Source organism: Prinia subflava, chromosome Z (genome assembly GCF_021018805.1).
Source record: "Prinia subflava isolate CZ2003 ecotype Zambia chromosome Z, Cam_Psub_1.2, whole genome shotgun sequence".
In the NCBI taxonomy this organism is placed as follows: Eukaryota; Metazoa; Chordata; class Aves; order Passeriformes; family Cisticolidae; genus Prinia; species Prinia subflava.
The window spans coordinates 55884202-55899636 of NC_086283.1; the positions used below are offsets into that span (position 1 = coordinate 55884202).

General features: G+C 35.5%; 1 protein-coding gene across 3 annotated transcripts in view; it reads right to left on the reverse strand.

Moving 5' to 3' along the window:
* The window catches only part of ADAMTS19 (ADAM metallopeptidase with thrombospondin type 1 motif 19), a 134354-nt gene that overhangs the window by 66939 nt on the left and 51980 nt on the right, over positions 1–15435 (reverse strand). For all 3 annotated transcript variants that reach the window (XM_063422822.1, XM_063422823.1, XM_063422821.1), the window contains one exon: positions 701–806. In XM_063422822.1, the coding sequence (XP_063278892.1) occupies positions 701–806 (106 nt within the window). The remainder of the gene's footprint in view (positions 1–700; positions 807–15435) is intronic.

Genomic DNA, 15435 nt, shown 5'->3' on the forward strand with positions numbered 1-15435 from the left:
CACTCTGCAATTGACATTTTCTATTTCTTTTTCTTTACAAGTACTAAAGCCAAGAATGAAGTTCAGCTCTTATCAACAGATTTTATTATCGCAAAATAAGAATTTCTCACTTTGCGTTAAAATATTTGACACTGGAGGAATAAAAACATTCTGCTCAATTGTGAAGGACAGTTACCTTCATCTTCATTTTCCCATCCTTTTCTTCTTCTAAGATGAAAAATAATATTAATGTTGCAATGACCAATGACTATTCTACACTTTAACGGGATCGATCCTGAGAAAGCCAAATTAAATAAGGGCTCTTCCAACTTATGATCTCATTAAAATGTTTGTTGGCAACAATTGTTAGAGTTGGATCTGTTACACAATACCATTGTCAGCAAAGAAAAAACATCTTGGGGCACCAGTTTTTCCCTAGACAATGGTAGTCTTTCCAGTTAATCTATTTATTTTGTAGCTATAAATATTTTTTTATTACTTCAAGTCATAAACATTTTCATAAGCTACATACCATCTATCAATACATATTATTATGATTATTGTAATTATTAATAGAAACACTATTTTCTGAATTTTTCATTTAATTTTAATCCCCTACTTACAGAAAGAAAGGAAAAATTGAAGTATACAATAAAATTTGTCCAAATCGTATTATTATCACACGCAAATGAATACTAGGCTTTAATATTAACATACTTACTTGTGACCCATTTCATGGGCAATTGTAAAAGCCAGATTCAGACCATTATCCTCTGCAATTATACATTTTCGTTTTTCACTGCACATTCCACTCAGGTATGCTATACCTAGGAAACACAACCACCATATTTAATTACTTTTTGTTATTACTAACTTTATCTATATTGGCATAATTAGACCCAAACAAGACTGAAACTTTGTTGTGGTCAGAGCCATCCAAGTATATAAACAGATATCTGACAAAGGTTTACTTACTTGATTTGCAACCAGTGGTAATATTACGTCACAGTAATGATTACATGGACTGCAAAGTACAGGAAAAGCATTCTTTGAAAGTATTGCTTGGTACCTTAATGAGATGTGATAGAACACATGTATGCATGTCAGTACTGCTGTAAAGGAAAATTAATGTCTACAACAATAGGGCACGAGTTTGAACAGGTATTTTCTCTGACAGATTTGGAAGAACAGAGTGCAAAGCATAGAGTTTTAGCCCCTACATTTATCACGACTAAGTCTTCATAAGGTGTTCAGCATCTTAGTAGTTTTAAAAATGTTTAGAACAGTCAGGTGTCCCAGAAGATTTCACAGAAGACTGCAGCCTGTCAAACATATTTATTTTAGAGGCTGTAATGCCTTCATTACATAAAATCTTAGTTTTCAAAAAACCCAATGAAGCCTTAATGGTAGGGTTTTGAGTTCAAGTTCAGCTTCTTAAAATTTGAGTGTCTGTAACTGTAAAAGCTTGAGAAACGTGAAGCTTCATTTTGGGTAATGGTAAATTTTTCAGACCACAAACGCATTTAGCAGGGACAACTGTCATTGCTCATCATTTGAAAATTTGGAGTAAGCAATCAAAACACTATTTCAAGTGTTTGGCCTTCTTCCCGGGAACTTCTTTTCAATGGAATAGTGCCCTCTGGTTCAGCATGTTTGCTGGATATTTGCATGTAAAGGTCAAGTTTGAAATGTTTGACAGTATTTGAAATTTAGTCATAATTATCATTCCAAGTTAATAAGATAAGTCATTCTTCTTACAGTCCAAGTATCTGTCAGTTTGTGAGCACGACGCTTCATCCACAAGTAGCAGTACCCCACCCCTATTCTGCCAACTTTTGAGTGTTGCCCTCAAAAGATCTGGCTGAAAGCTTTTGGACACAGAACTTTTGACAAAAAAATGTTGTCCCGGACTAAACAAAACAACAACAAATTAAATTTGAACAAGGCAGAGTATTTCAACTTCTACTATTTGTTTCCAACATAGGGATTAGCCATCTGAGATACAAAAGAAAAAGAAAAATCTGGCCAAAGGAAAAAAAAAAGTAGTCCTTTGAATGAGACTTACTAAATGCAGGTATTGCTTACACTAACTTGAACAAAAATCAGAGAAGAAATGTTCTGAAATGTAATGCTTTATTTCAAAAATGTTATGCTGCAATGGCTGAAATAAAAAAAAGAATATTTCTAAAATCATTTTGTGCCTTGTAGTTCCACAATTATATGCATCTTCTTTTAAGATTTGTTGACCAAACTGAGAAAGATAGAAAGACTTTTAATGCTGGAGCTTGTAGTTCAGCTGATAACAATACCAGAAGTGAACATCAGGGTCCTGACTTCAGCCATCATCAGTGAACTTAAACATGGGTCCAACAAAATAGAAAAATCACTCTTGGCATAGACAAAACCCAGTACTGCATTTTGAAGTGCTAGGAGTGATTCTTTATTATAATGAAAAAAAATTAATAAACGCTTTTCTTGCTGTGCTGTTTTGGTGATAGGAGTTAATTGCCCCCACAGTGGCTGGCAAGGAACTATGTTTTGGGGTCGTGTGAAAACTGTGAGGGCAACACAGGCAGGTGCTACTTGATGCTGAGCAGTTGTTACATAGAGTCAAGGGCTCTCCTCCTCCTCCTCCTCCTCCTCGCACCACCTCACCACCAAGAGAGCTGGGGCTGGGCAAGGCACTGGAAAGGACACAGCCAGCACAGACAACCCCAGCTGAGCAGGATAGCCACACCCTGTGGCACTGTGCTCAGAGAAAGTCTAGGCAAGAGGCTGCCAGGGGGCTGATTCTCAGGGACAGACCAGGCTTTATCATTAATACTGTTAATTTATTTCAATTAGGATACTATTTTTCTCTGAACCCGTTGCTTTTCTCACTCTTATCCTTGCAATTCTCCCATTTTGCTGTGTGGGGAGAGAGCGAGCAGCTGTGTGGTATATAGTTGCCATCTGGAGCTCAGTCATGACAGTGTTGGTGGCTATTCTCAGTTGGATAAATCTTACTTGCTCGGATCTACAGAAAGACAATTTCCAAACCTCCCTGTTCCTGATGATGCTCAGTACTAACAGAAAACTGTGTGATATTTTCTAGCTTTCTCAAGGGAAAAGGAGTCTCCTAACCTTCTTCTGACCTCTAAAATGGCAGGTTTTCCACACAGCAACATGAGTACTAAAAGTTGCTGCCCACTATTCTGACTGCCCCCCATCTACTCCCAAAGTATTACAACTGTTTCAAGCTTTGCACCTATTCTGCAAAAGAGGTAGTCAGCATTATTAGGAATTTTCAATAATATTCATCTATTGATCATATAATACTCAAGTAATGCTCATATATATCCTCACATGTCACCAAAAATGTTTTCATACTTTGAATTCTTTGAAGAAAATTGATTATGTTGGAACTTTATAAGTCTGGTAGACAAAACATAAGATTTAAATTTCATTGAGATTAAATTAGATTGCTGATTCTAGAAATGTCTGAAAGCATCAAAAGCAATGAATGCTTTATGACTTCTCCCCTGTTAAACACATTCAACCTCATATGTGCAAGCCACATTGAACAGCAACTACTGGCTGTAAATCAGCCAACTACTAGCTGTGAACTAGTCTCTTGTCTTTGATTATGAATTTCACATGTAGTGACGAAGAAACTGACTCCAGGAAGCAGCTCCTCTTGTCTGTGCATTAGGTGAGAAACACAATTTCTTCCTTCATGTGGTTTATTGACACAGCTGGAACCGCTCCAAGGTTAAATCCACAATAAAAACAAACCAACAAACAAAAACCAAACCAACAAACAAACAAAACAAACAAAAAAAGACCCTAGCACCTAAGGAAAAAACTCACCCAAAAACAAAACAAAAAAATCAATGAACAATTGCTCCCTTGTTATGATTAAGGTATTCCTAGTGAATCCCATAGCCTCAACACACTGTTTCAAATTGAAACACTTAGTATATGAAAAGTATTGACTAAAAATCATTAACTTCATCTCACTGACAATGTAAGGAAGAATATGATTTTTCATCTATAAATACCTATGTTTTGAAGCAAAAAACCAGTTTGAATATATGTCAAATGTAATATATTAAAATTACTTCTCTCTGTCAGAAGTAATTCCCTTTGAGTTTTTGTCAGGTTAATACAGAAGAAAATACATGCCACATCAATTAGAAGAGTAAAGCTATAGCTTTGTGCCTGAGAAGAACCACATAAGGGACTACATTTTCTTATCAAAAATATAAATATTCAAATGAAATAAGTGCTGCCTCAAGTCATAGCAGTAGTTTATTACTTCTGCTATTAGTGCTACCCATAGACATGGGCATTTCATTCTACAACTACAACAAATTTTCTTGTTTGTTAATGAACATCTTCAGCAAATTACCAACCTACTTATTCTTTCAAATCAGGTGCACATCTACACCATTTCTGTTAAGAAGTGCTAGTTCAGCTGACTGGGATGTTACACTTAACACCTCACCAGCTAAAGTACCTGAACAAGTCTGTTGGCTTTACCTACTCTCTCATGGCCAGCTGCCTGTAACATAAACACACTATCTATGTTAAAAAGGCTATTGTCAGCATTGCCCCAAAACTCCAAAACTTACTCCAGCATTACTGTCAGCATTGCCCCAAAACTCCACAGCTTACTTATCCCACTTAAATTTCTTGTCCTCTAAACTTCCTTGGTTTCACAAGACAATAAAGGGTTTTTTGTCATGGTATTAGCTACGTGTTTATTCAGAACTTCCAATAGCATGATCTTCATTTGAATTATCACTGGTGCACAAAACTCACAAACCACTTCAACTGAAACATAATTTAATGCCCAAGTACATCTGGCTTTTGACTCAAAAATAAATATTTTACAGTAAAAAATATTAAAAAAATATTTTAAATTAACTGGAAAATCAATGAGCTTGTCAGCATAAAAATGCACTTGATTAATAATCTAACAAATTATTTTTGTAGCAGACCAGATGCTTTTCTTAAAAAGCAGGAGAAGAAAGTTTTCCACCGAGCTGACACTTCAAAGTCTAATTAGCACAAGCTGTTTGGAAGAGAGTCACAGATGACTTCTAGGAAAAACAAGTTTTGTCAGTTGCCTGTGAATCAGTAGCTCTTCATGGTAGTAATCAAAACAAGAGAGTTAACAATCAGAAATCTCAAATACAAAATGCAAAGCCCAGGAATATTTCTTTTTCTCTTTTAAAGTGAGAGATATAACACTGAGGTCAAATATACCTATATGCGTGTGTGTTGTATCTTCACAAACACACATCACTGCAAGACATCAGAAAAAATCCTGGGTACACTGGGAAGAGCATTGCCAGCAGGCTGAGTGAGGTGATCCTGCCTCTCTCTTTAGCTCTAGTGTGACCACATCTGGAGTGCCTTGTGCAGTTCTGGGCCCCAAGAAAGACAAGGAGCTATGGCAGACGGTCCAGCGGAGGACACAGAGGTGACCTGTGATCTGGAGCATCTCTTTTAAGAGGAGAGACTGAAGGAGCTGGGCCTGTTTATCCCAGGGAAGAGAAGACTGAGATGGGATGTCACTATGAATATAAATATCTCAAAGGCAGGTGCCAAGAGGATGGTGCCAGACTTCTTTCCATGGTGCCCAAAGACAGGACAAGGAGCAAGGGTCATAACCAAAACACAGAAAACTCCACCTCAACATGAGGAAAATCTTCTTTACGTTGAGAATGTCAGAGCACTGCACGAGGCTGCCCAGGGAGGTCATGGAGTCTCCCTCTCTGGAGATATTCAAAATCCACCTAGGAGTGTTTCTTTTTCATCTGCTCTCGGTGAACCAGCTTTTGCAGGGGGATTGGACTAGATGACCTCCAGAACTCCCTTACAACCCTAAAAATTCTGGGATTTTCAGAGAACTGGCCTTAACCATTCTCTGATCTCTCTCCTCAGAGGTAGTAAAGCCCATGACTTCACATATATAGGCTAAAGACTAGTGTTTTTCTTCATATGCATTGCTTTGTCTATACTTCCATCTTGTCTTTTACTTCCTTTTCAGTATCTTGGTATCTGTGAACAATTCTTATTGTCAGTTTTATAGTAAGCTACCCCGAATGCTTCAAACCTTATGAAAGCATATGCAGGCTAGCACTATTCCAAGTGGTTTATGAAGCAAGGCAGCTCTGAACTCAACGATACTTTCTTCTAGTGTAAATACTGACAAATAATTCCCATGTCTTCTTTTTCAACTTACAAACCCCATATAAAAAATCCTTTAAAATGTAAAGGAAAATATTTAATGCCATAACACACTGTAACATGGTCGCTGAATACAGTCAGTATATTTTAAAATCTTTTAATTGCCCACCTTTTTTTTAAAGGCAACATCACCAAGTGGAAAACTCATCCATAAAAATATGCATGAAGAGGAAAAGGCAGAGATGGAAAAGAAAACTGCATAGTGTAAATGAAAAGCAGAAAGTCATAAATTTGAGAAAGTCACAGCTTCCTTTTCTCCTCATTTAACCTTCTTTCTGTACTCTAGAAAGAGAAAAAAAACCCCAGCTTGAATAGTTTGCATATAATTAGTGTTGAAGAGGTCTTAAATGATTCTACTCAGGAGAAAATATGAAGAATTGGATATGAAATATTTATTATGCAATAAAAATCTTCTTTGCTTCCTATTTTCTCATACTATGAACATGAAAGAAAAACCAAATGTAACCTTTCTAAGAAGTTACTCAATCTTCTAAGAAATTGAAATAGTTTATTTTAACTTCCTCATGACATAATTTTCATGAGCAACTTTTCTAGATGTTTGTTTTACATGGCATAAAAAATTAGTAAGAATCTTGATCTAAATTTATAAATTAAACATTTGGACAGAAATAGAAATGTCTATTTTTAGGACTTACATAATAAAGACTTTCAGTCCTTAAATTACCTGGGTAAATTATAAGAGTGCCTTATGAAACCTTCATGGAACTGCTGTATGCAGTCAAATAAGATGTGACTTTGAAGACACCTTTGAAATTACTTACTTGGCAACCAGACTGAATGAGGCTCACCTAATAAAGTTTGTTACTTAAAGAGCCAGTAATAAGTTTCAAGCTTAGCATGAGAACAGCTCTCACCAAATAAATTATAAATTCATCTTGAGGCTATGCTTTTCACTGATGCATTGGACAGACATAACAGACACGCAGCTTACTTTGAATAATTATTACATGTCCCAGATCATGAGTTTGGACATGCTTCCTACCATAAAACTGTTTACATACATCAACAAAGCCTTTGTTACTCTACAAAATGGTGAGCTGGTTACCATGAACACTGCAGTACACCACAGGAAGTAATTTTAACAATTCAAACTTGCTTTCTGTTTTACAACTTGTTCTACAGTTACATTTTTCTTAAAGGTGGGCAATGTGACAGTGTTGCTTGGCAGTCTTTCAGGCTTTCCCACACAGAACCTAAGGAAAGATTGCTATGAATGGATCATCATGATGACGGGGAAATGCATAAACCAAAGCACAGACTTGCCTTTTATTTCTTTACCTCTGCACAAGGTATGAAGGCTGCATCTTATTAATTTGACTGTCTCTACACTTCTGTGCACATACATATATTCACATTTTCTTCTCTTTTGATCTTTATTTTGTTCATCTTTCATTTTTCTTTTCAAAACCTGCTTTTCTTAAATAAACTTGTTTATTAAAAAAAATTACCTTTTGATTTCTGGTCAGTAAACCCTAAAAAGAGATGTGATGGGCAAGAGTGATGTACTTATGAAGCTGAGCAAAGAATGTAGGGAATGACTGCCCACAGCTGCTGCAAAGAAAACTGAAACCAAGAGGGACTAGAGAGCCAGTTTTAGATAAATGTCTGTATCAGTTCAGTGGATTAACTGCTTGTGGAAATGTTTATCTATGCATTAATCAAAAGAGTGTGAATGACTTCTTGAGTTAGCTGGCCCAGCAAGTGGTAAGTGCATATGTAGCTCAGCCCAAAAGAGAGTGTAAAAACTGAATAACTGAAAAAATTAACTTTGAACAGAAAAATGGTCTTGAGCAGGCTTTAATACACATATTCCTTCCCAGCACTGGGGGATGCTCAGCATCATGACAGTCAGCATGTGGGCAAACAGTGAGAATGAGATTTGTACTGTGATCCCACAGTATACTGCAATGGATACCCAATGGCTTGCACTGATTTCAGTGTATCACCATAGCATTCAGTTAAATCAAAATCCCACATACCATCAAATGTCTTCAGGTACATCTTGTTTTAAACATTAAACCCTCCCCATCTAGAACACCTAACAGAACATGGTCATAAAATTCTGATCCTCATGCATTTCATTGCTCCCCACAGAAGTTATTCTTTCAAAGACAAAAGAAAAAGTAATACCTTTCTATACAGCATCCATACAGAACTAGCCTTTTCTAAAACATATTCTCTTCCTTGTTGTTTTCAGTGTGAGTCAAGTTCTGTTCAGTTCCTGGAGACTGATCTCATATCAGAGCATGTAGTAGCTCTTGAAACTATCAGGAAGCAACCACTGTGAACATCTGGAACATGTAAGTGGCTATCTGGGTTTAATAATGCCACACAAAAGCTTGATACAGGAGTTCTTGAAAGTGAAAATTCTCTGTGAAGTTCTTTTATGAGACAAATTATTCCTCAGACCATTTAAAAAAAAGTCCTACTGCAAAAACAAGTACCCGAAATAAAGTATTATGAGACCTGCATTTTTCCTTCTAGAACACTTCTTTAGAAATGAAACCTTTGATACATGGGAAAAAATCTTCCATGCTTAAACAGCCTGATTAGTTTTGGGTGACTTATATCTAGTATTTGTCCACTCAAAAATCTTTAAGAAATATAAGGCATATATTTACTAGGACAAGTATTTAAAAAGAGTTAATTTTAACAGAAAGAACAAGTTCATTTTCTAGCCCAGTATAATTGTGCAAAATGTTTTGGAGGCTTGTAAACGGAAGTTTCTGCTAGTGTATGACTTTAAAAGGGACAGTAGGAACAAGAGCTTCTAGTCTGAATTCAAAGGGAGATACCTTTGCCAAAAAGGCAAGTAAAATTTTAGTTTGTCAAGAATACCACAGTATAAGAAATCACAATATGAATACTGGCTACCATTAAGGAAGAGAAACTGACCTAATTTGATTAAGACAATTCTTTCTAATAATTTGTTACGGCTTTGCTCTAAGATGCTTTCTTGCTGTTGGCAGTTCTTTAAATTACATTTTTTTTAATTTAATCACTATTTAAACATATTTTTTATAAAAATAGCATACTGAAAGGCTTGGCCAATTAAAAATATAAAGGCTTGGTCAATTAAAAATATATTATATGTCTGGAAGGTATTAAAACACTCCAACATTTTCTTTTAAAATATTTTTTTAAAAAGTGTTTGATATCATAGGCCCTGGCTTAAGGAAATAGGAAGTACAGTGTACAGAAACAGCATGTTGATGTAAATGCTGATGTAAGACCAGGTTTTAGACTTGCAGGGGAACTATGCAAGGGATTTAAAAGTTACCCCAGTTTTCAAGATCAATTCTGAGCCAGCCTTTATTTTCCAAATGGGAATTTGACATCACTTCTGTATCCTTAAAAAAATTGTGCTGGCCTTAAAACTTGAGTGAATATATCATTTCAAGATGTAATGTCCTTTGTTTTTTGTAAATGAAAAAAAAACGAATAAGCAGGAAGTACTTATTGCACTCCTATTTTGATGCAAATGCTCTGTGTTTATAACTCTCTCTTGTCTCTGATTCTGCCTCTGAAAAAATTTGACTCTCCCCATAAAAAATGTGATGACTAAATGTAGTCCTGGAACACAAGATGGTACAGTTAGTTTTCAGAACTGCTTCCACTGTTGTGCGTGAAGTGTGAGTTCACTTTAACATATTTTAGGATACTACGAGCCCACAACTCTATACACTTGGATCAAAATATATTAGCATCACAAAGTAAAATATATACTGGAATTAATTAAGAATTATGTCAGTCCATCCAACTAGTGAAAATATTCACCCAGGTGCTTATCTTTCTTCTTGCCTTCTTGACATCTGGGTTTCAGTTCTCACATTCATAAAGTATACAGCTGCTAAAGCTGCCCCCATGTTTTGTACATTCACACACATTGCAACACTTTGAATTCACCTCCTGTCTCATTCCATCAAATCACTTTTTTCCTGAATGTTTCCCAGGCTTGTGTAACATCAATTCCCCTTACCAGTTTGATCTACTCATAATATATCACTGATGCTTTTCCTGATCTTAAAAGAATTACAGCCTCGATACCCTATTAAGCTGATTCTCCTGTAATGTAGTTTCTGGTGCATTCTTCCTGGAACATGGCTGGTACCACCCTCTATGCAACAAAATAGTGTGAAATTCCTCCGTTAATTTCCACCTTATAATATGTTATTTAGACCTATTTTTGTTCCTGCAACAAACCATGAGGAAAACAAGACTGTCTTGCTTTCTTTTGCAACTTATTTTATTATACCAGTGTTATGGGAATGACACTCTGTTACAGAAAGATAAAATTGTTCCTTGACCCACTGGGCTTCAGCACAGTAAAATATTCCCTCATTTTCTGCAACCTGAGTGATTCCTGTAAAACATCTCTCATTTTTTTATGATACACTCAACTTAAAAGTGATATGATTATGTAACTGTTACTGAGATCACATTTAAAGAAAATATTTAGGACTTTTTCCCATTTTCAATGGGGTGCTCTCTCTTTTATGTGAGACAAGGGGCAGCTAGTGGGTTTGAAAGAGTTATTAGTCTGGTTTTTCTTTGATTTTTAGCATAAGGTACTACTCGATGGCCAAAGTTTTTACAGTTCGCGCTATTTAAGATTTTTGTGTGAAACTAGTTTGTTTCACTAAGAAAGATGCACTATAAAAAAGTGACTGATCTTGGGACTGTTTATAGCAGAAAGTACAAGCACATCTTCTAGGAAATGTGAATTGAATAGACAATTGTTCCTCTATACAGAAAACAAGGACCAGATATGGATGCACAGCTTAGCTAGTATCTTTCGATAAATGAGAACAAAGGAAAAGCTATCTTAAGAAGGGTTTTCCACTGCATCTCTTTTCATCTAAAATAATTTGATTTAAAATTACTATTGTTTTCTGCAGATATTCATCCTGTATTTTGTGTACATTGATATAACTAAGGCTATATTGTTTCATGCTGTATTACCACCTGTGATGAAAGCATCTGTGCTGCCCCAGCAATGGCATGGGCTGATGAATTTCTTCCAGTCCATGTCTCAAGATTCTTGCAAACTGTTTTCAGTTCGTAAATTGCTGGAGTTTGTTGGGGTGATTCTCAGGAGGTTTGAGTTCTATGAAAGCAAGCTGAATAGATTGAGAGTATCAGGTCTTTCTTCTTTTAGGGTACCTATTATCCAAAATAACCTTTGCAAAGTCGGCAAGATGCAAGGTAATGGAGAACTAGAATGCAGCATTAGTTCCTGCTTGAGCAATCAGAGTAAAGAAAGACTTACTTGATGTTTTATTCAGTGTAGGGTACTATCATCCTGGGAACATAAAAACTTCATTATACACTCAAACTACAAAAGAAAACCCCTTGATGCCACTCAAACATCACTAAATGGAGCTATGAAACACATTCAAACTGAATGTCTTCCCAAAGACATTGAAATGAAGAGTGAGACTTGGCCCTATCCCTCTGTTCTACCCTGCTGACATTTGTGGGTAAGTTTTCCTTGTGTTTTTACAAGGTAGATGCAGTTGAATAGATCATCTGCAGTTCTCTCCACAAATATGGAGCTCTTTTTGTCTTTTCCTCAGTTAAAGGACTCATGTAACACTAACTTCCAAAAAATTAGTTTTTTACAATCTAATTCCATTACACTGCTATTTCCCCTGCCATTATATATTTACAGGACACAGATAAACTGATGTATTATTCGCAAGAGGCTGTCTGTCTCTCTGAAAACATTGTTCTGAAAACATTTCTGCTAAAAAACCCCAGGATTTTCTAGTGCACAACACCATATATAAAGTTGATATTCATGCATAACTTTGCAAAAGTTTCTTTTGAAGGAGTAAAGATACAAGCATATCTATGAAAAGTTGAACACAAGACTATTACTTGCAAAATGGATGGCTAGCTAGAAAACAGGTATTTTACAGTCATATATTTTGAATGTCTTTAATTTGTAATGTGACAGCACACTTTTTTATTTCTGAAATTTAATTGTAGGCTTGATACATTATTTGAAGACCAATCCTTTACACAAACTAATCCAGAGTATTATGGCATATAGAGTAAATTAGTATAGATGCATGATTATTTACAGCTCCAACCCACAAGATTTTATATTTTTCATATTAAAAAAATCCATAAAAGAGGAGTAATGAAGTTGTAAAATCCAGGAGACAATGGAAGATATTTTTAAGTGCTCACAGCTGCTTGGACCTGATTCAGTTTTTCAACAATTTCAATGAATAGAGTGACACAAAACGTAGTTCACTGTTTAATGCACTGAGAGGGTCACTAAATCACTCATGCTTTGTCTTTTGCAATCTAATTAGTAAAAATGGTATATTTTCTCCTGGTGAAAAGATTTTGCTTAACCTAAGTAAGCCATGTCTACTTCTGTCCTGTGCTTTGTGCCTCATCGCCCTGCCCCATCCTTGGCATGAGCCTCTCTTGTGTACCATGGCAGGAGTGTTCTGAGGCTTCACTGATTCTTCACTTCTGCAGCTGGCATGCTTAAGTGAACGACCCCCATATGAAGTTAGAAAGTACACACTATTCACAAGACAAACACAAATTACTGTGATAACTTGCAATTTCCTTCTCTTTTCTTTAACACATAGTAAATATACACCGTATAATATATAAGATCCTTTTGTCCTTACTTTAGAGTCCCTTTTTCTGATGGACATGGGACAAAATTCTGAACCAAGGCTCCAGGCTGAAACATAAATATTTTAAATGCTATTCAATGTAATGTTATATTCTTACTTATAGTATGTCCCTATATATTTCAAATTCCTTTGAAAGAGGATTTTAAATACCTTAGATAAGTTGAAACTAAACACAGAAAACAAAATAAAATTAAAGATATACCTAGAGATGAAGCAGCATAATCTGTAGAAAATGACAAAATTCTACTGTACTTTAACAGAAAGAATATGAAATTACAAGGGCCTGTGGATGGTACGAAGGCATATTACACCACCCCTTACTCAAGCAAAGAACCAAATTCAGAGTTTGATCTTGTAGCTGAAACCATTGGGATTTAAACCTATGTTAAGAGCACAGATCTCATGTTAACTAAAAGACAAGAGCACAACTAAATCTGAACCGGAATGTGCAACAGGAATTTGATATAGGTCTAACTTAATAGGTGTTATTTCAATGTAGAAAAAAGAACATCTAACCTCAGAGATATTTCAAAACAGACACTATCTGATAAGGTTTATTTCTTTAGTAACTGAGGAATGATTGCACTTTTAATACTATCTTAACTATGGTGCTTTTATATTTTATTTAGAACTATTACACAAATAAACAGCTATTATACTGTTAAATAAATAGTTGCAAAGCCACTGTCAATAAATACACAAAATTATCCTGCACATCAAATGAGCAACATATTTCAGCCTCAAAATTGCTTGAACTAGAACATCCAGAGGCTAATCCAAGTTCAGTACAGAATGTCATAGATTTTCTCAGCTCTAACGCTTACACAGATTTCATTGTAAAGATCTGAAACTATATGCAGACATGAAAATTAACCTTCCCATCCTCCTGAACACACTTAAAGGCCCTACTGCTTCCTAAGACAGACTGTTAACACATGCTTAGCAAGAAAGCAGTAAGTGACCTCTGTAGTACAATCTGAAAAACAAAACAGAAAATATCTTTTTTCCATTACTTTCCGTTCTCTAAATACATTGGCTAACTACTTCAAAGTAAAATAACATAAAACAAAGAAAACAAAGGAGTTGCTGCATCAAATCCTTGATCAATTGTTTAATGAAGAAAATACTTGCTTTTTAAGTATGGTAAAGGGTCACTAATTAAAAGCTCAGTGATTATGAAATTACCATCAAGAGTCCATTCAAACAGATTCACTCTCTGTCACCCTACTACTGTTGAGATTAATTAAGCTTTAAACACTTTAAATAAAGCACTGGAAAATGAAACAATCTGATGTGTTGTAACCCATTTATTTTCTGTCTGAGTTACAACACCGCTTGAAAACAAAGGTTTGCATACCTCAGTGTGAAAACTTGTCTCTCTGGTCTCACTGGAGCCTTGTCATTCATTCCAATTCAGTAAAACAAGAGACAAGGTAAGATAGGACTGCATCTTAAAAGTTTTGCTGGAAACATGAGGCTTAATAACATTTAGAATTTAATATAAGAAGAATTAAATTGAGGTTTGTAATAGCAACGTCTGGATTTGATGACTGAGAAGTGTAGTTGGCATTCTGTGTTCCTGAGAAACTGCACCAAACATGCATAATTCATTTGATGTTTTATGATCTATGAGGTAAACTAAATTCTATTCACTTATTTTGCTTCCATTTTCCACATTTATTGGAGTTCACAATTATTTAAGATCTGTTTTGCTGTAGTTATAAACATGTAACTCACTGACAAAACCAAATTTTATGCTTTAGGACACAGAAGTCAAAATTTTCCATTTTTTAAAAACCTTGTGTAATAACCTTAAAGGTATTTAAACACTAGATACATTGGACTATTGTATGGATGTCACTTCCTAGGGAACTTTTGCATTTCTGCAGAAGAAAATCAATGTTCAGAAGTCGTATGTGAATAATGGAGCTACTGAGGCATTTGCAGCTACTGACTATACATATGAGCTACAGTGCTTTTCTTTTAGAGGAAACAAAAGTCCAGGAATCAAAATTGAGTGACATCACTTTGGCTTGCTTTATAGAAAAGCACTTAAAAGATGGTCCTACGTTCACTTAATGAGGTGTTCCTCTCTATGTAAATCTGTGAATTATCATTATCATGATTTTGATGTAAAAGAGAATTTTGTATGAATACAAAATTCTGTGCATTGTAAAGGTTATGTGAATGATTTAGATTAGGTTAGAAATTGGAAATCTCCACAGGAAATCTTCTGCAGATTAAATGGTGAGCCCAGTTCCCTGAATGTCAGCCATCTTACTGAAAAAAAGAATTCTCTTTCCTTTACAAGGGATACATTTTTACATTATCTCTTGTTGAGTGGGGCAAATCAATTCACAGAGCAAAACTCAAGAGCTTAAAATGCTTTTGCTGTTTTTGCAGATTTTGTCTAGCATCAAGCTTGGAGATATGTCAGAGAACATTTAAGACCTAGGAAATTTAACAGACTGTAGTTATGTCTTAGCTGGCAGGAACTTGCTCTGATTTTCTTATCATCCAATCTGCCTTTCAACTG